The sequence below is a fragment of the Rhinolophus hipposideros genome (assembly GCF_964194185.1).
Source record: "Rhinolophus hipposideros genome assembly, chromosome: 12".
NCBI lineage: Eukaryota > Metazoa > Chordata > Mammalia > Chiroptera > Rhinolophidae > Rhinolophus > Rhinolophus hipposideros.
Window position 1 is genome coordinate 58,624,272 of NC_138058.1, and position 20,966 is coordinate 58,645,237.

General features: G+C 45.4%; 1 protein-coding gene across 1 annotated transcript in view; it reads right to left on the reverse strand.

Annotated features, from left to right (window-relative positions):
- Positions 1 to 20,966, reverse strand: part of PLB1 (phospholipase B1) — a gene marked incomplete at its 5' end in the record, with an annotated part of 118,382 nt that overhangs the window by 90,432 nt on the left and 6,984 nt on the right. The window contains 7 exons of the mRNA XM_081068441.1: positions 1,264 to 1,315; positions 1,673 to 1,763; positions 4,728 to 4,771; positions 5,364 to 5,404; positions 9,783 to 9,841; positions 11,007 to 11,079; positions 12,411 to 12,472. Coding sequence (XP_080924567.1) covers positions 1,264 to 1,315; positions 1,673 to 1,763; positions 4,728 to 4,771; positions 5,364 to 5,404; positions 9,783 to 9,841; positions 11,007 to 11,079; positions 12,411 to 12,472 — 422 coding nt within the window. The remainder of the gene's footprint in view (positions 1 to 1,263; positions 1,316 to 1,672; positions 1,764 to 4,727; positions 4,772 to 5,363; positions 5,405 to 9,782; positions 9,842 to 11,006; positions 11,080 to 12,410; positions 12,473 to 20,966) is intronic.

Below are 20,966 nucleotides of genomic sequence, written 5' to 3' on the forward strand. Positions count from 1 at the left end.
ATAACATCCTTGTTTTATAAAATATACATATGTGATTGGAATAATTATGCTTGGAAAAGATGTAGAAGGGGATATACACTGAGTTGTCAATAGTCATTATCTCTGGATAATATTCTTTGTGTTTATCTATATTTTCTGATTTTTCTGTAATAAACATGTGTCGCTTGTGGAACCAAAAATAAACTCGTGTTTTGTTCTCTAAGAGGTAGCGTGATGTAGCTGAGGAGCCCTGAACTGTGAATCAGACACGTTAGATTTTAGCTCTAACCAGCTGTGTGAACTTGGACAGGTCGCATGACTTCTGGACTTCAGTTTCCTCATCTGTAAAATTATGGAGTTGGATTCAAGATCTCCCAGCTTTTCCAGAATGTTATGATTACTCCAGAAATTCTCGAATTCTCTTGTTAGGGGGAAATCAACTCTTTGGTTTATAGTTCCTGTATTTGTCCCTGTCCCTATATAACCTGGTTTTAATGCCTAAGCTCTTTCATGAATGCATGGCTGGTTGAGACAGCAGCTCACCTTGGTTCCAGAGTTCCAAGCTCAGCTCTTGGCTAGAGCCAGCTTGGCAGCAGGGCTTGCCCTGATTTGATACTTGCCATAAGGAGAGCACAAAGATTGGAGAATCCTTATTACAAACTCATGAGTTACCAAGTAAAAAGTGTGTGAACTGCTAGAAGAGTGGGTACCAGGGCCCCGGCATGTATGTTACAGAAGACTCCACTTCAGAACTAAAATGAATATGGTCGTTAATAATAACACCAATCTCCACCTCAACGACAAGGACAACCGCAGGCTTTCCTTGAACATTGCCTCTGTGCCAGGGACCCCCCAACACCTCATGGAATCCTCCCTAAGCCCTGTTCTGCAGCCTCTTTTATTATGCCCGGTTTATAAATGGGAAAACTAAGGCTTAGAGAGGTTCAGAGCCTTACCTAATATCGCACAGCTAATAGGTGAATTCAGGGTTCCCACTCAAACCAGTCTCCCTCTGGAACCCAAGCTCTCAACCACCTCCTTATGGGAGAGGTCACTGAGTCCATCTGCTGACTTTTGGGGGGACCACCCAGAACACCACTGTGCACAAAAAGGCCTGGTGTTTTAATGGCCTCCAGTCACCACAGGAGGCATTTTTGGAGCACCCAGGCTGCCCTGGTTACCAAGTTCAGGGCGCAATGGCTGCAGGGCCATGGCTGGTGTCTTTGGTCGGATTGCCTCACAGCAGACATGGGCAGCCCCAACCAGAGTCAGACGGATTCTTACCTGGTTCTCCTTCATGCTTCTCACCAGTTCTTTTGCCTGAATCCACAAGTCTCTGCACAGTGGGAGGAGAGCAAAGAGAAAAACAGTTTATTGGACAAAATATAACTTTGCCCAGGGCTGGAAGCTCACCCCTTGCCCCAGCCCAGATGCCAGCTTCGGAGCCCAAGGCTACACTGCACCATCCCTGCCTCCTAGAGGGCAGATGTTGACCTGATTTTTAAAATTAGGCCCGTCAGGCAGACTGAAATCAGCTCAGGAGATGCATTTTGGTTTTGACTTAATGCAGACCTCTATTTTTAAACCGCTTTGACTATGCCACCCCCTTCACCCCTTGCCCAATTCCTCTTGCCCAGATGCCTGAGACTGACAGGAATACACAGCCCTGGAGAGAACCCGAAAAGGGACTTACTCAGCACTGCTGTGGGGTACTACACTCTTCCCAGGGGTGCACACGGGCCTCAGAACAGAGGGGTTGAAGTGTCTGATGACTTCTGAAAGGACTAAAGAGAGAGAAGGTTTGAGACTGGGGCTCTGACAGCTGGAGGTCACCTGTAGAGACTGGGGTTAGGTGCCAAGGTTGCTGCCCCTATTCCAAAGCAGGACCTCCACAGCATGCCTCAGGCTGTGAGGTCAGCCTTACAGCAGGTCCTGGAAGTAAGCGGACTAAAAAGTAATAGCTGTCAGGTGCTAGGCCAGGTCCAGCGCTAAGCGTCTTACATATATGAAGGGGAAACTGAGGTTGAGAAGAGCTAGGCAACCTACCCAAGGTGTCTAGGCTAACTGAAGTGCTGGGATTTGAACCAGAGCTCTCAGACGCTTATCACTGTTGTGCACTATTAACCCACCAGGGAAAGCGCGCTGGGCCCGAGACCCAGGCAGACTGCCTTCCCAGTCCCTCTCCTTCCTCCTGAGAGTGACAGCAGGGTGGGAAAGCTCCAGGGAACACACAGAGAACATGTCCCAGAGCTGACAGCCTGAGGACTGCTAAAAATAGCGCTGTCAAGAGCAGTTGCGTCTTGCTCGTGAGAGAGGAGAGGGCAGAGTGGGGAAAGTGTCAGGGGAAGGAGATGCCTCCACCCCCTTCCCAGTCCCCCTTGCTTTCTGCCCCCATCCAGAAGTGCCTGGGGCTTCGTGGGAGCAGAATCCAGACAGCAGCTTTAAAGGGGCTCCCTTTGAAGGGAGCTAACACTGTGCAGACAGCAGACAGGAAAGGGGTGGGGGGCAGGGAGAGCTGGGCTGGAAGTCAGGAGACTGCTCACTCACTCAGCTTTGCCAGCATGGGCAGCCACCCAAGTTGTGTGGGACTTGATCTTGTCCCAAACTCATGAGCTTCCTTTTCTAAGCTCTGACCAGTTTGCAGAAGGAACCCATTCCCACATGTGATGAGAAAATGGAAAGCTCTGAGGCCAGTGGAAGACGGACAATGTGTGTGCATACCTGTGCATGACTGTGTGCGTGAGTGTGTGTGAGTGTGTGTGAGTGTGTGGGAGAAGACTTTCCCTCCCTCTCCTCAGGAGAGTCTAGTCTGTGAAGGTGAATGACTAAACATGAAGATCTGGTGCTGGGTCTTTGAAAGAATAGCTCTCTAATTAAAGGTACTATTGTATTGCTTCTTCGTGGTCAAACAGGACCTTGGATCTTTTCACATAAATCTGCCTGTCATTTTGTTTTACATCTGCTCTGTACTCTCTGCCTCTCTGAGTGGTCAGAGGAGTCAGAACTAAGGGCCCAGGCTGTGGGGTAGGACCGCCTGCATTCACAGGGACTCTGCCATGTTGTGATCACGTAACCTCGAGAACGTCCCCACCCCACGCCCCAGCCCCCTGCCAGACTCAGTTTTCCCCTCTGTACACTGCTGTGGTAGGTGAGGGCATGGCTCGATTTAAAGAGCTCTAGGATTCTGGCATTGAAGGACAGGTAGGCTGAGCTCAGGCTGACCCCCTCGGACACCGCTGGGCCTGCATGTTCCTGGAGAACTTTCTCCTTGGAAGACCAGGTGCTTCTCTGCTGGCTGGGCCACTCAGCTGAGCTTCCAAGACCCACACTCCACTCCTCCCTCCTTTTACCCCAGTAGGGAGGCTGGATTCACTGCAGCTACAGTGAGTCTGCCTCTGAGGACATTCAGGTGCCAGATCAGCCCTCACTGCCCAGTCATCGGCTGCACCAGGTGGGACTGCTGCTCGCTCTCTGCTTATGCAGGGGCAGTCAGGACTTGTTACCAGGTGGGTGAGGGACAAAAAAAGGAGACAAATTGAAAAGCCAGGCCAAGCAGCTGTATTTGTGGTTTCAGGGTCTAAACTACATCCCATCTTCCCAGACACCACAAATACAGCGCTTCATTTCTTTCTTCCCCATTTAAAAGTAAACAGGGCCAAACCTAGGCAGAGCTGCCATCGTCACTAAGTTAGCAGGGGCCTTCTCTTTCAGAACTCTGTGACCCCTTGCAGGGGACCCTCTTACCAATTTGGCCACCGCCTGTCAATCAGATCCTGGAGGGCTGGACACCAGACCTCAACCGCTTCTGCTAGATGGGGAAGGCTGAAGGGGGGGGGCCGGTGTCTTCTTCATTCCTGTCCTTTGTGGGGAGCCAAATAATTCCCAGGTCCTTGGTGAAACTCACTGGCTGAATTGACAGGGCACTAGCCACCTCGGCCATCACTCTGGCACAAGTGTCAGCTCAGCAGAGCATGTGCATTGTGGTCTGAGCCTTCTCTCTCTAACTGTGAACAGTGGCTGCCCTGTGAGCACCAAGCAGAGGCAATTCTAGTATCCCACTGGGCTAATTCAACTGGCATTAAGGGACTCAGGGTTTCAGGATGACTGAATGGAGTCATAAGGGACATGTGATGTTAAATGAAAAAAACCAAAATAAAACAGGTTACAGATAGCATATTCATAAGCACATTCATATGTAAAAAGGCCAAAATGTTAACAAGGATCATCTCTAGATAATGAGATATAGTTGATTTTCATTTTCTCCATTTCATTTTTCTGAAACCAACTGACATATTTATTTTAAAAACGAAGGAGTTATTACAAAATGAAATAGGCTGAAAATTAGACTGGGGTTCTTCTCCTTGGTTGGGGATAGGCAGTGAATAGAGGGCAGTTTTCCTGGATGAAGCGCTACAAGTCTGGTCCTGGGGTCCCATGGGAGAAGGAGCCTCAGGACTCTGGCCCAATCACCCCCGATCCCCCTCCCACGTCCTCTAACCTAACCCAATGCCTCCTAGCTTCTCTTTGCTCAGAGACCCTCAAACACGTTTCTCACACCCTCTCCTTTCAGGGTGTGTGAGTTTTCATGCCCAGGCTTCCAATCTGTCCTCTCAGAACGCCTCCTCCTTTCTCCTCATGCTCCATGATGAAGTAGCCAATAGAGTACATTCTCTTCATTAACTGAAATGCTGTCATGTTGGGAGGGATGGGGACAATCTGGAATCTGGCCACGAATACACAGAACTCACCTGTCATCATTCCCATGCATGCCTGCTGTGGCCTTTTTCCATTCCTGCAAGTAGAAGCAAACATGTTAGCGTCAGACTGCATTTGTCGCCTGCCAACAACCCTTCCCCTGGGCTGCTGTGGCCTGTTTTATGACAAGCTTCAGCTCAGCCTGTCTCTGCTTCTGGGGTTATCTTTGCTGGAGTCAGAGACACAGCTCAGAAAGCAATGGATTTGCCCAAACAGAGTGCACAGCTCCATCTGGATCCTTCTCCCCATGTCTCCAGTCTGGCCCAAAGATGGAAGGGGCTGCAGACCCCTGTGTAGAATGAGACTGACCCTGGCACACTCTGCGTGCTGACCCCTGAGCAGAGCAAGGAGCCTGGTGGTGAGAAGCAAGAATCCTGCATTCGGCCTTTCCTGCTTTTCCCCTTATTCACCCAGGGGAGCCAGGGGGGTTCACAGGCACAGGGAATGTTGGCCAGGAAGGCAAGAGGCTGGGTTCTCTCCCCGCTCTGCCACCTGCTCTTAAGAGTGCCTGGAGCAAGGCCTTGCCTCCCGGGCCCTCAGGTTTCCCCATCCTTGAATCACGGAGGTGTGAGCACGTCATCACCAAGGCTCCTCTCAACTCCACTGCTCTGTGATTCCAAGATAGTTACCATTGGTGCTTCTCCACTTTGGCTGTCCCTGAGTCTGGAAACTGGAAAAGAAAAGAGGTGTCAATAACGCAGCTAGGGAAGGTGGCAGAGCCTATGAGACCTGAGCTGTCTATCAAACAGCCCCGCCCACTGATAAAAGGGAACCCACGGATCCAGAGAAAGGTCAAATCTTCCAGTGAACATCAGGCTTCCTCTGCAGCAGGTCGGCCAGAACTCAGAGCAATAGAAGGTGTGAATGTTTCCCTCAGAACAGAACACAGGGGCAAGCAAGCTTAGATTTAAGTACATCATAAAACCCTATTAACATTCTATGTAGAAACAGATGGTTTCATTGTGACTGTCCATAATCTAAATTTATTTTGTTTATTGTCCGTCTTCCCCTGATTAGAATGTAAGTGCCATGAGGGCCTGAATTTCTATTTTGCTCTTGACTATATTCCTTGGGCCTAGAATAATGCCTGAGATATCATAAGTACTCAATAAATATTTGTTTAATAAATTGTTTTTGAATAAACAAAATAAATTTCTGATTTTCCTCTTGATAAAATGGTAGATGACACAGGACCCTCTCTGTCGGAGAGGTGCTCTGGTTGCAGGGCTGGAGGTGAGATCATGGTAACCCACCTGAAAATCACGTCCTTTGCAAGGTCCTGGGGATGTGTGGAACCCTACCCTGTACATAGAAAATGCTCAGTACACATTAGCTTATTGTCAGTAGTATTATTTTCATAGATTTAAATTCCTAGAAGACAGTGTCTTCAGGTATGGTGATGACAGGTGACAGCTGTACCCACACTGCCTACTCCCAACCTGCTGCTGCTTCTCTTTAAAGAGTCTGTCTATCCTTAACCACCCAGCTGAAATGACAGCCAGTCTATAAAACTGGGTCATGCCTCAGGAACCCTCTTGGGAGGGCAGGCTGACCGTGACATATCTCTCACTGGGGATAGAATCCTTTACCTCTCAGTAAGAAAGAGGGTGAAAGGCAAAATGTCCAGGGAAAAGTAGCAAGTTAAATAAAAATCACACTAAAATACCAGTCAGGGATCATAAAGATGCCAGACAGGTGAAGTCATGAGGGAAGCAGGCCAACCAAAGGGCATCTGATACAGAGGTCTTCCTCAGAACAAGCTTGATGGGGCAGAAGGGTGAAGAGGAGAAGTAAGGAGGAGAACAAGAGAAACAAGGCTCAAAGTGCGGGAGGAACTCAGTGAGAAAGGTAAAGCTGGGCAGACCCGCAAACTCCTCTGTCTCCATTTTGCCTGCTCTCAGCCATTTCCTCGCCACCCTTTATTGGCTGAATGCCTGCCCTGTGGCAGGGACTATGGCACTGGAGACACAAAGTGAAATCAGACACAGGTCTTGCCTTCAAGGAGTTTGATATAGTCGATTGTAACCTCCGTGGCACAGAACAATGTCTAGGACAGTTAAACAAAAAACCAAGTCACAGATAGTATACAACAGTCTGACCATACTTGGGTTACACACACAGACACACATATAGCCTCTCTCTTCCTCCCTCACCCTCCATCTCTCCCACTTCCTCCCTAAAACATACACACACACACACGCACACGCACTCGCCTACGCAATCTGACAATTAAGTTCTTGAACTGGTCCCTGTGTGCTTACACTGGCAGCACTGCACAACCGCTAGGTAGGTTTTCATAACCTTGGTACATCAGTGTCTCACAGCTGTGTTTGTGTCGACGTGTGGCAGTGTCTTGCTGAGTGTTGTTCATTATTGTTGTGTGTCTTTGTGTGCTGTCACGAAACTGTCTGAGCTTGAATTATAGCAACAAACAAACATTAAATTTCTTGTTAAACTTGGCAAGAGTGGAAGCGAAATCAGGGACATGTTAGTCCAAGTTTATGGGGATAATGCCATGAAGAAAACAGCAGTGTACAAATGGATTAAATGTTTTTCTGAGGGGAGAGAACATGTCATTGATGAAGCGAGGTCAGTGTGGCCAGTAACAAGCAGAACTGACAAAAACATTGCAAAATTTCGTCGAATTGTGTGTCAAAATTGTCGGCTGAGTGTGAGAAGCACAGCAGACCAAGTAGACATCGATAAACAGTTAGGAAAATCTTAACTGAAAATCTTGGCATTAGAAACGTGTGTCCAAAAATGGTCCTGAAGCTTTTGCATCACGACAATGCACCAGCTCACACGGCATTGTCTAAGAGGGAGTTTATAGCCAGTAAACAAATAACTGTGTTGGAACACCCTCCCTACTCACCTGATCTGGCCCCAATGACTTCTGTCTTTACCCAAAGATAAAGGAAATATTGAAAGGAAGACATTTTGATGGCATGCAGGACATCAAGGATAATACAGTGACAGCTCTAATGACCATTCCAGAAAAAGAGTTCCAAAATTGTTTTGAAGGGTGGACTAGGCACTGGCATCAGTGCATAGCTTCTCAAGGGAAGTACTTCAAAGGTGACCATAGTAATATTCAGCAATGAGGTACGTAGCATATGTAGCACTTTTTCGAGGACGAGTTCGCAAACTTAATTGTCAGACTTCGCGCATGTGTGTGTATGTGTGTGTGTGTGTGTGTGTGTGTGTGTGTGTGTGTTGAAGCAGGGGACTAGGAGGTGTAAATGGGGTCTTCAGTTTTTTGTACTACATAGAAGTGTTTTGTTTGATTTTTTTCTTGTATTGAACATGTCTCATAAATGTTAGTTGGCAAATAATTTTTATGAACATTTACAAATCTGTTCTTTAAAAATCCATGAGGAAAAGGGAGTCCAGAGCAATCAAACAAGTACTAGTTATAGTCACAGGTAAGTGATTGTGCCTGGGTTACAGAAAGCTCTAGGAAAAGCATCAGCATTATGAACTTTTTCCTTTTTAAATTCACTGTCTTTCATTAATTTTCCCTGGCTGGTTCATGATAGCGGCTCTGGGGCAGACAGAGAAAGGCAGCCTTCTAGGAGATGGGTTTTCAGGTTGCATCCTGAAGGTTGAGGTGTCCATCAGTGTAATGATAATGATTCTGGGGCTGGGAAACCGTCACGGACCGGAGCTATATTCCAGTGCCGTGGGCCTCAGGCTCACATAAGGAGAAAGAATGACTTGAGTGACAGGCGGAAGCTGTGAATTCTGAATAATTCATGAATAAGAAGCTCTTCCAGAGCTGGGATCAAAGAGTGGAAGCCATTGATCGGTTTAACTTTAGAAACCTGACTTGGAGGTGGAGGTTTTCCTGCAGTGAATTTCCCTGCCTAAAGTGGAAGAATACGAGTCCTCCAGCAAGTGTCACACATTCTGGGCTCTGGAATGTACCCATCAGCATGCAGGGACACACGAGCTCAGCCAAGGCAATGTGCTATCCGTGACATGAAACCTCTTTTCTCATTTATTCCCTTCTCCCGTTTTCTATCTCTCCCAGCAGTAAACCTCCATCCCCATCCACACACATAGTCACTTGTATGGCTTTAAACCACGGGCACAGAGAGAATAAAACGAGGACGGGAAGCTCTACCTGCTTGATATCCCTGGGCCCATAGTCAGTTTTCTAATGTGGAGTCTCATACTTTACATACAGCTGGCACTGTGCATGGGGTAGTAGTCTGGGGCCTGCAGCGCAGTGGGAGGCTGAACCCAGGGGAAGGACCTGAGGCTGCAGGGAGCACAGCCCTAAGCAGAGACAGGGGAGGGACACTGGGAAGGAGACTGGCAGGCGGAGGTGGGAGGAAGACACTGGAGGGGAGGGGATGTCCTGGTTCAGATGCAGAAGGTCCAGCAGAGCTCTGGGGCAGAGCAGAGAACACCTGATAAGTGGTCTGTCCAGCTGAGTGTCACTGGGACTTGGGGGCGGGGGGGGGGCAGCAGGACTGTGGGCCTTTACTAAGACCAGGGCAGGGGGGATTGTGGGAAGCCAGGGCTGATTGGGGAATCACATTGGCATTCCCTCTGCCTTCCAGCCCTCTTCTCTCCAGATGCTTGTCTTTCTGTTCATCCCTCTCGCTCCATCTTTCTCTTCTTAGTGCCTTCTTTCTCCTTTACCTGACCATGTTAAATACATCACTTAAACTGTATTAGCAAAGATGGATTTTTAAAAAAAATTTACCAAGCAGATATGGACATTTTATTCTTTATCTGACAAATAGAAAGTTTAAGATATTACTTTAAAAATTCTCTGTGATCTTTGACTTATCAGTGGGTTTAATTTATTAATGAAAAATTCCAAAAGTTCCATCACCTAACATAAATGGAGGCATTCATTTGATTAGAGAAAAAAAGAAAAATAAACTCAGAACCCCCTAGTTCTGAGGATTTCTCCAACTCAGAGAATGTTTTTTTTTCTCTCCTCCAAATGAGACATTCGGCCTGGTTACCAGGAGCTCATTCAGAGGGTCATCAGTCCCAAGCCCTGCCTCCCACCTCCATTTCCCTGAAATACTCACAGTTTCGACATTGCCAAGGGCTGCCACAAATTTAATGTCAGAAGGTCTCAGATTGTGGACTGTGAAGACAAGAACACAGGCAAGAAGGTCAGGTCTACATTTCTACAGTGTGGGCCAAGGACACCTAATGGGAGGGAACGACCCAAGTCCCTAGTCAGAGGACAGTTGTGAAGGTTGAGTCTGTTGGCCATGGGATTGGAGAGCTAAAGACCAGCAGTTGCTGGGAGCCCTAGGAACCTGCTCAAGAGAGGCTTACTCCTCTCTGGAGGCCGTATTGTTAACTGGGCTTAGGATCTCCAAACAGGTGTCCCATGGAAGGTCACTCATGGTCCTCATTTTCTCCTCTCACCTGGCCTTTCCTCCATTATTTCTGCCTCTCACTTCCCTTCATCCCATGGCTCTGCATTTCCGGGCCACCATTAATAAGTAAGAGGGCAACAAATTAAAATAGAAACCACCTGGTTACACAAAGGATCACACTGGCTTGAGAACAGCATCAAAGCCTGTGAACACCATAACCATCAGATGAAGCTCTATGCAAATGATGCACCAGGAAGCCTCCGTGACCCACTTCGGCCACCAGCATTTTTAGAATTACGTCTCTCTAGAAACCACTGACATACTCCCTGGTCATGTTCCGGGATCCTGAAGAAGCCACTTCCTAAGAAGAGGATCGATTTCTATCTATACTCCTTACACAAAAGAACAGTAAGAATAGCATGCATAACTGGAAACACTGGTAAGCCAGTGCAATGCAAACACAAATAAAGCCACTGAACAGTCTATAATGTGGCCACTTAATAGGATAAAGCCAGAGGAAATGACCGCTCAAGAGCAGCTTTCAGGTGTTAGAAAACCTAGCCCGTTATAGGACAAAGAATGTCTAGAGTGGCCACTCTGCCTGCATCACAGAATCAGGGAAGACATACCAGTGACTAGGCTCCAACCCTAGCTCCCAGACACTGTCTGCCCACCTGGAGATGAGTACTCCTGGAGGCCGCCCTCACTAGGCAAGCCACTGTGGGGCCATGTTCGTTTTATCTCTGAGTGGTGTCACTGTCCCTCCATAGAAATAAATGAGGGGGGAAAGGAGGAGGTGTGAGGGACTAAGGATAAGGAAGAGGGATGTCGTGAATGGCCAAAAGGTACAAGAGAAGTAGGGTTGGAGCCTCTACTGGCCACACCAGAGAGAAGATGCCAGGTCATGGCTTGGAAGTCACGTACCTGACTCAGAAAGCATGTTGGATCCTGCCTTCTTTGGGTTGCATAGGAATGGAAAATTCTTCAGGGCTGGAAACTGAAACCAAACATCAGAAACATCAACTGCCTTGTATGGAAATATTGCGGGTCCTGAAAATTTGGTGTAGACATGACTATGTACTTGTTCTATCTAGGCTCAAAATCCAGAAGCAACAATTGTCTATAGTCACGTTCTTCTAACTCCATACCCAGTTCACCCAGTAAAAGGCGACATGTCTTTTGGCAATGCTTTTAGCAGGTGGCAGGTAAGGAGGCCTCCAAACAATGAGATAGAGAAGGAGGGAGGATGAAAAAGGAGAATAGAAACCAACTCCTGGGATGAGGACAAGTTTCTGGAGATGGACAGTAATGGTGGTTGCACACCGTGAATGTAATACCATTGAATTATACATTCAAAAATGATTAAAATGGTAAATTTGTTATGTAAATTTTACCACAATAAAAAAAAGAAATCATTAAAAAGAGACCCAATATGCCTAGTTAAGAGCTTCAAAAAACCCACCGATGCTTATTATATTTGTATTATCTACTTTTAATTTGATTATTTACACAAAAGCAGATATATGTGTGCTGCTGGAAATTGGGTAAACTTGAAACTGGAGATTCTTCTGTCTCCCCCCAATTGGTGTGTCCTGAGCCCAGAGGGGTCACTGAGAGCAGAGGAGGTGGGGTCCTCGAGACCACTCGGGCCTCTTCAGAGGATTGTGGGCTTGGAAGGCTTTGGGTAGGGAGACCACGTGTTTTCTCCCTCGAACTGACAGTGGAAGAGGAAACACAGCAGGTCCTCAAATAATGTCATTTCCTTCAATGTCGTTTCATTATAACAATGATGAAATGCTATAGAACGTAACTCTCCTGTATCAATTAGCCTACAGTGAAACTGGTTTCATTACAGATCATTTCCCCACAGAACCTACTGATGACAGTAAGTGAGGACTTATACTCCAACAGGAGACAGCAGGCAGTAAATGAGTTCCTTGACCACATCTCACTATCACAAGAATACACAAGTTAATTTCCCTTGAATTATTGATTGCAGTGAGAGATAAAGCTCTTCTTATCTTGTGGATGTTCTGGGAAGACCTCACCCAGATTCCTTCAGATAACTCACAGCATCGGCTTCAAGGTTCATGGAGATAACACGCCCATTTATAACTTTCTGGGCATTCTGGGCACCACCCATTCAGTCCACAGGAATGATGAGCCCCAAATTCCAGGAGACACAGTTGTGCCATCTCTGCTGTGCCAGTCAGTCCAGCCCATTCTCTCAAGGCCTCAGGAAGGGACCTGGCAACTTGTGTCATGACTTGCATTTACTCACTAAAAGGAACCCTTCTCCAGTATCTCCCCTGAGGACAAAGTTCTTACCTCTGGCCATAGCTGTTTCTCCAATGTGTTCTCTCCAGGAGAGGAATTGGCCTGGGTATTCCCTTTAAAAAAAAGCAAAACCAGTTCAGGTTATTTAGGTGGAATTAACTCCCACCCAGACTTGTACATTTCACAGCTTTCCTGCCAACCCTACCTGTCTGCCCAGCTTAGTAACGTCCCTTATGTTAGGAAACTCTAGATTCCATTCCTCCAACTATCACCTCCATTGTTTGGAACACTGTGCTTCCATTAATGCAGCCTATCCAGGCAGAATCCCCAGGTTAAAAAGCACAAGTGGTATTTAGAAGGTGACACCGTTTGCAATAACCTGAGACACGCACAGGCACGTCACCACAGATTCCTTTCTTGGTTCCTTAGCGAAGGGCAGGACTCTTGAGGAAGGCAGTGTTGAACAAATAGCGGCTGTCCTTTGGGGAGCCAAAACAAAGCAGGGAGGGCAAAGGACATTCTAGAATAGTTTGAAGGGTGATGTAGGCTTAGGAGAAGAACTAATCCTGGATTCCCCAGCAGCCGTGACTGTACATAATGGCCGGACAAGGGCTGTCTCCAGGGGTCTTGCTGAAGGTAAGTGAAGGGGGAGAAAAGAGAGGCAGGGAGACTGCAAACACACCATCCTCATCCCAGCTTACTTTGGGCCAGTCTTTTAAAACATTTTCTTTTACTTTTTAAAAACATAATTTACCATACAATAAAATAGACTCGTTTTAATTGTACAGCTCAGTGTTTTTTTGTTCCATAAAACATTTAACCTTTCAAATATACAAATAATAGTACAGTATCGTTAACATCACCCGCGGTACCATCACCCCTACAACCAAAAGCGATTTCATTTGTTCACATGCTCGTACCCACCATCAGGTACACTTCACACTCAGTGGTAATCAATATGGATGCAATTTTGTATCCTGCAAGCTCCTATACAGTGACTAGCACTTTTCATGTTTAATAATCTTGATGTTTATGTCAACAGCTTCATGATACATTTATGATCCTGATATGTAATCATTCATCTGAATCCCTCGCATCCTCTGACTTCCCCCACCCAGTTCTCTGCCCCAGGTGCACTCTGCTTATAAGGGCACCCCGCAGAAGAACCCCCACACAACATTAGGCAACACCACAGGGAATCCTGACATGGGGGAGTAGGCTTGATTTCTTTTCTACCCCAGCCTTCTTCTGCAGCTTTACTTTTTCACACAGGGAAAAGAATGTACCTGGTGTTTCATGAGGAGCAAGGGTATGTTTCCAGTTCAAACCCACTGTGAGATCAGACACTAATTTCCACTTTGGAGTCATAGGAATAATGGCTGGAACCTGCCCCCAGATCTCAGTGACCCTTTTGAAATTCCCAGAAGAAAGATTCCTGAGCAGAAAGAGCCACATGATGGGAAGGCGCAGAGGTGTGCACAGAGCGCTGGAAAAGGCTGGAGCCCAGGGTTTGTAACTGGAGGGCCGGAGAGGGGAGGGGCGTGCAGACAAAGTTGCAGAGACAAACAGCTGCTGGGCTGCGGAGCTGCATGCCAGGCTACTCCATGAGCAACAGGGAGCTGTGACCGGTCTTTGGAGAGAGAAGTATTACGGCATATTTTAAGACGATCATCACTCTGGGAGTAGTGGGATAGATGAATTAGCAGGGCAGAGATCTGAGACTATTTTGGTAGTATTCTTTTTAAGCCAGGATAAAAAGTCTATATGGTAGCCAACACTTACATGCAGCTTCTATGCCCCAAGCATTATTCTAAGTACTTATATTACATAATTCATTGAATCCTAACAACTCTATGAGATAAATACTATTATCCCCACCTTACAGATAAGGACATGGCAAGGTTAAGTGGCATTTTAAAGGTGACACAGCAAACAGTGAGGAAGGATGAGCTGTGCTCATAATCAACAAGCTAAGTTACAGGTTAAGGTCTAGAACAGGGATCAGCAAACTTTTTCTGCAAAGGGCCAGATAGTCGATATGTGTTGCAGACCATACGGTTTTTTTCGCAACTACTCAGCTCTGCTGTTGTAGTGTGAAAGCAGCCTAGACAACATGTAAACGAATTAACTTTATGGAGACCAAAATTAGAATTTCATATAATTTTCACATGTGAAATAATCTTCTTTTTATTTTTCTCAATTATTAAAAAACGTAAAAACCTTTCTGGATATCACCAAACTAGCTTTAAAATTTATATGGAAAGGCAGAACATCCAGAATAGCCAACAGAAGATTCGAAGGAGAAGAACAAAGTCAGAAGCCCAACACTGCCAAACTTCAAGACTTACTATGAAGCTTCAGTAATCAAGACAGTGTGGTGTTGGCAAAGGAATAGACAAATAGATCCGTGGAACAGAATGGAGAGCCCAGAAAACCCACATAAAGAGAGTGAACTGATGTTTGATAAAAGAACAAAGGCAAGACAATAAAATAAAATAAAAAGATGGTCTGTTCAACAAATGGTGCTGGAACAACTAAATATCCATATGTAACAACAAAAAAAATGAATCTAAAACTGTAAAAACCATTCTTGGCTCACATGTCATACAAAAACGGGCAGCAGGCCGGATTCGGCCCCTGGGCCACTATTTGCCAACCAAGGCTGGATCTAGATTGCAACAGAAAAGTAGTCGTCAAGGTGAAAGGGGAGAATGGCATCTCTGATCAGCAATCGCCCTGCGGCCCGGGGATCCCAGGTGGGAGCTGGGTTCTACCCCTAGATTACCAGGCTGGTTGCTGCTGCCACAGCTCCTCACTGGGCTTTGCCAGCACCTTCACAGATGGAGGAATACCTGGTTTTTTGAGAAATGTCCCATTCAGCACCTCTCGTCCTCCAGGCTCCAAGTCTGAGAAATACAAAATTGCCCCTCAAAGGAAGCCTTTGGTGTCCTGGCATATATAGTAGTTTTGAAAAAAAAAAAAGATTTTTATAATAGCAAATATACTCAGAAGTCTAAAATTTTAAATAGAATAATATAAACAAGAGATCTAGCCCGGTGCCTGCATAAAGTATGTATTGAAATATGTTAACTTTGATAAAAGGTGCTGTTGCTTTATCATCAAAACAACCTAGGGAGATCGATGTCATGATTAGTATAATTTTATAGCAGCAAAAGTGGAAGAGGTGTGGCTGAGTTGAGAGCTCCCATCTACCGACTCTAGTTCTCAAAGGTTTTAAAGGGGCTCAAAAGAGGCTGGTTTCGAAGACAATCAATGGATCCCGACATCTTTTCTTTTCTTGCAACTGTTACAGAATCTTCTGAGCCTTTTTTTTCTCTCTGCAGACATTTTATTATGCATTTCTGCATTCTGTGTGAGTGCGTGTGTGTGTGTGTGTGAGAGAGAGAGAGAGAGAGAGAGAGAGAAAGAGAGAAACGAGAACACATCTGTTGAGAGTTATAAAGACAGCAAGAATTGAGGGATCAAGAGTCAGAGAGCAGAGAAGTGAAAAGAGTAACCCCAACATTTAATGCTGTTTTTACCCTTGAAGTATTTGCCAAATTACGGGCATCAGATATCAGCAGGTAGGAGACTAATATGCTGTGCAGAGCTTCCGGCACTTCCATGGAGGTGGGGAAAATATTGTTCAGTGCCCATCAAGGGGGAGGGACCACATATACCAGCCCTTCAGTTGGGATATCAAAGCAGCAGACCCCTGGAGTAGGGATAAACTTGAAATAGACCAGCCTCCAAAAAGACTGAAGCCCAGCTTTCAATCAGTCTGATTCCTGATTAGATTGAGGTGATTTGCCCCTACCTGACCACCTGCCAAAAGCAAAAAATAAAGCCTTTATGGAAGCAGATAGCATCATTCAGGACATAAAATTATCTTTCTAATTTCTCATATATAATGCCTGTCTTTCAATTAAAAAAAAACCAAACAGGAGACAACACAAAAGAGAGAGAGAGAGAGAGAGAGAGAGAGAGAGAGAGAGAGAGAGAGAGAGAGAGAGAGAGAGAGACCAGAAAATAGACAGTGAAAAATGGTAGACTAATGCGGGAACAAATGGGTAATATCTTCAGCTTTGTTAGCCTGATATTTTGTCCCCAGTTTGCGATAGAAGTGAACCAATCAGATATTTAATGGGGCAACTCGGGTATGCTCTTCACATATCCCCAGCTCACTGAAAATCTACTTATGTGCTGAAAAGACCTGCAAGAGCCTCATGTAAAATTAAAGTGGAGAGAAAGTGGAGAATTGGCTGCAACTTTGTGTTTATTTTCCAACCCCTACACACACCAATAAACACAGCCTTACAAACTCTAGGTGTTTGAGCACAGCCTCTGCCCAAACCATTGGTTGATCACTAAACCATGCAAACCCAGGCATGACCCCCTAGGATGTCAGGTTAAAAAAATAAACACAAGGAATAAAAAGACTGAGCAAAGACATCAGTGGCTACACATTTTGAAGGAAACAGATTCCACCGTTTAAGTCCAGGCAAGTTACTAAAAATAGACCAACCCTCATAAAAATAAAACAGAATCCAGGATTGCTAATTTTATCAAATACGTCCAGTTTTCAACCAAAAGTTACTAGACTTGAAACTGAAAAGTGAGTATCATGAAAAAAAGCAGTGAATGGAAACTGCGTGGGTTCAGATGTTGGATTTTGCCAGCAAAGTCTTCAAAGCAACTTTTACACACACACACACACACACACACACACACACACACACAAAGAATAAAAGAAACTATGTTCAAGGAACTGTAGAAAACCATGAAGACTAAAGACTCAATAAATAGAAGATACAAATATGTTCTTTTATATATATTTATAATAAATATTATATTTATATGGAAATCCCAGTGTGGAAAAATACAATAACTGAAGGACTTACTAGATGGACTTGGCAACAGACCTGAGATGGCAGAAAAAAGAATCTGTAAACCTAAAGGTAGATCAATAGAAAGTACATTTCTGAAAAATGCAGAGGAAAAACAAGATTGAAGAAAAATAAGCAGAGCCTCAGAAATCTGTGACTTCTGTCAAGCATACAAACATACAGGTAATGTGTCCCAGGTGAAGCAGAGAGAGAGAAAGAAGTAGAAAAATGTTTAAAGAGATAATGGTTGAAAAGTTCCCACATTTGATGAAAAATATTAAGCCACAGGTAAAAGAAGCTGAAAAAAACTTTAAGTAGGAACGACACGGAATTTTACCAAGACACCTCAGCTATAATAACTGATGTGTCTAGGTGTAGTCCTAAAGCCAAGGGGAAAATAAATTCTCAAAAACAGCAGAAGAAAAACAACTTTTCACATACGTGAGACCAACATTATGATTAATGGCCATCTTATCATCAGACACAACAGGGGCCAGAAGACAGTGGAAGGACACACCCCTAATACTAAGAGGAAAATGGCCCCAGAGGGAAGCATGGTAATGTCAGAAGGAAGAAAAGAAAGACTAAATATGTAGGTAAATCCAAAATAGTATTGACTGTTTAAAAGAGAAACCAGAAAACTATGGCCCGTAGGTCAGCTCAGCCCACAGCCTGTTTTTATATAACTCTCTAGATAAGAATGGCTTTTACATATTTAAAAAGTTATGGAAAAAATAAAATAAAAAAGAGTATGTGACAGAGACCATATATGATCCAAAAAACCTAAAATGTTTACCATTTGGCCCTTTACAGAAAAAGTTTGCCAACCCCAATACAAACAACAAAAATAATGTAGTGTGGAGTTTAAAATAGATCTAACATATTGTTTTATGGGCAGATTTGGATGGAGCTAATGGAGTTACACTGTTATAAGGTTTCCCCTTTATCTGGGAAGTGTACGCATTTATATTAGACTTTAATCGAGGATGCATGTTGTAATCTTAAATGCCCAAATAACAGAAAATATTTCATCAGCAAGCTAATGTTAATTTGGAACAGAAACCAAAAAAAAAAAAAAAAATTGAAAGAAAGGAGGAGAAAAGGTCATAGAACAGGTAGGACACATTGAAACAAATAGTCAGATATCACATTTAAACACACTTGGGAAAACCAGAAACGAGAAGCTGGGGGGCAGGGCACGGTGTACAAGAACATCCTTCAGCATCTAAAGGGCTGGATGCCAAAGGGGCTGGCTTTGTTCCACGTGACTCCCAAACCAGGATTGGACCAGTGGGCATAGGTTGTCCCTTGGTAGAAAAGCCAGAGCTACCTGAACAAGAATGGGCCACCCAGGGCACTGGTGCAAGCAGAGGGGATCATGGCAGCCATGTGGCACACACGCCAGGCAGATGTGAAGAGCCTGGACACCCTCAGTCTGGTCACTCTTTCCATGAGTTCATTTCCTAACCTAGAAGATGAGGTGATGCTACCTGCCTCGTTGCGCTGCTGTAAGGATTAAATTCATGTGAACACAAAGCACAGTATGTGACACGTGGTAAAGGTGCAGTAATTGGTACTTAGGATTGTTAGAATTTCAGTATTAGAGAGAGCTTAGCATAGTCTATTTTCCAGGCCCTTCCAGCCTTCATATTCTGGGATTTCTTCATACAGCTACAGTTTTTAACTTAGTCTGAATCACCTATGATAACTGTCCTGGGGTGTCACAGAGAGGCTGTACTTGGAATCTAAACGTTAAGTGTCCAGACCTGAAGACCCACATGGAAACTTAGGACCTCTAGTCCTGTCCTTACTGAATCCTGGGAGTGACTTGGGCCCTCACGCCAGTTCTCTGCTTCCCACCAGGTAAATGGTCAGAAAATTTCTTGCCTATTCCTGCAGCGCCCTGAGGCATTGTAGAAGAAATTGTCAAAACACCTGTGACATGACTAAATCCCAACCACTGAATCCCAAGGGAATTTTTTTGGAAGGTTGTTTTAACCTCAAGATCATGGATCTCTGAAAGGCTTAGAGCTGCCTGAAAATCTCCCACCTCAAAAAGGCCAGTAAAGGAAAAGAACATGTACTTTTCCACCCTGATGGAAATGAAAGAGAAAGACATCTGTGCACACTCTGAGAAACAGGCTTCGCTGAGATCAGTCATCCATGCGGGACACAGCTATTACCACGAGGGCTCTGGAACTGACAAAGAGACACTGCAGCACCAGGCCTTGGCTCGGGAAAGTCACATACAATTCTCCCTTAGGGACATGCCTTCTGAAGCAGTGATTCTCAACCTATCGCCTGCTGCCTAGGCCCCCAACACAGAAATGCAGATTTGACTGGCCTGGGGGTGGGGCCTGGGTGTGCGGGACACCCACAGTTTTTAAAAGTTCTTTGAATGATGTACATGTACTTCTGAGTTTGAGAGCCCCAACTCTTCAAAGAAACCCGAGTGTGTTAGCCCAACAGCTGGCCCCGGGGTAGATAGAGTGAAAACACGCTCTCATAATTTATAGATTTCCTTTCTGTTTTTCTACTTACACCATGTCTGGAGCACAACTGTCTACCCCCATCCCTGCCTTGAGGAAAGGTAGCCGTTTTGTGACCTTGATCAAGCATTACTCTCTTTGAACCTTGACTTCCTCGTCTGTAAAATGGGGGTAAGACTGGCTTCCCTGCCTAGTTTTTGGGATTGTGGTGAGGATCACAGAAGAGGAAAGTGCTGTGTGAGAAGGAGAGGGCAATACACATGCCAAGGGTGACTTGTCTCCCTAGATGAGAGGAAGGCGCTTGCCCCGGGCAGTGAGGCAGACTGTCAAGGCCCACACGTGTGGAAGTAAGGCCACTCTTTAGTGTACATAAAATTCTTGGGCTCTTTGAAAAGTGCATAATGTCCTCACAGCAACCCTAACGAGTAGGTAGAGGCAGGATTTAGGACCCTGTTGGCACTTTCATGAGCTCAAAAAGGCTAGCTGACTTCCACCAGCAAGCACAGACCAAGGGCAGGGGCAGGCCTCCTGCCAGCACTGCCATCCACTAGGCAGTGAGCTGTACCGGTGAGCTGGGAAGAGGAGGGTCCCAGTGTGCCAGGGTATGTCCCCATTTGGAACTGTAAGCAGATCTGTGTTTTATCTGTTGTCCATGCAACATGTCATTTCCATTCACACCCAGGGCCTGTGGTAGGCGACTGGAGACCTGTGAGCAAGCATGGCACGTGACTATCTGTGGTTGCTGAGTCAGAAACAAGGAGTCCCACCTGGCTGCTGCTCCAACACCTGAATGCAAGGTGCTCTGAGGAACACAGGATGTTAGCTTCCCTCCATCAGCGTGGTACTTGGGGAGTCATATGCCACAGTTTGTGGCAGGTGACACAGAGGACAGAGAACCTTTCTGGGGTAGCTAGACTGACCTCTGAATGATTGTCTTAGAATTCCGGAATGGCCAAGGTGGGCAGATCTTTGAAATCATCTCGTTTAATACCTCTGGAAACTAAGATCCAGGGAGGTGAGCAAACTTGTCAAAGACTGCTCAACAAGTTATTAAAAAGGTCACGTGGGGAAGCTCGATTCTCCTTAATCTTCTCTGGTATGCTTTCCTTGGGACCAAAGTCTTTTTAAAAGAGGCTATAAAAAGGCTCATGATTATGTGTGTTGTTCTGTAACCCAAGTTCCCAGCATACAGAAATGTGTTCTGTTGCCATATCTACCAGACCAGTATTTTC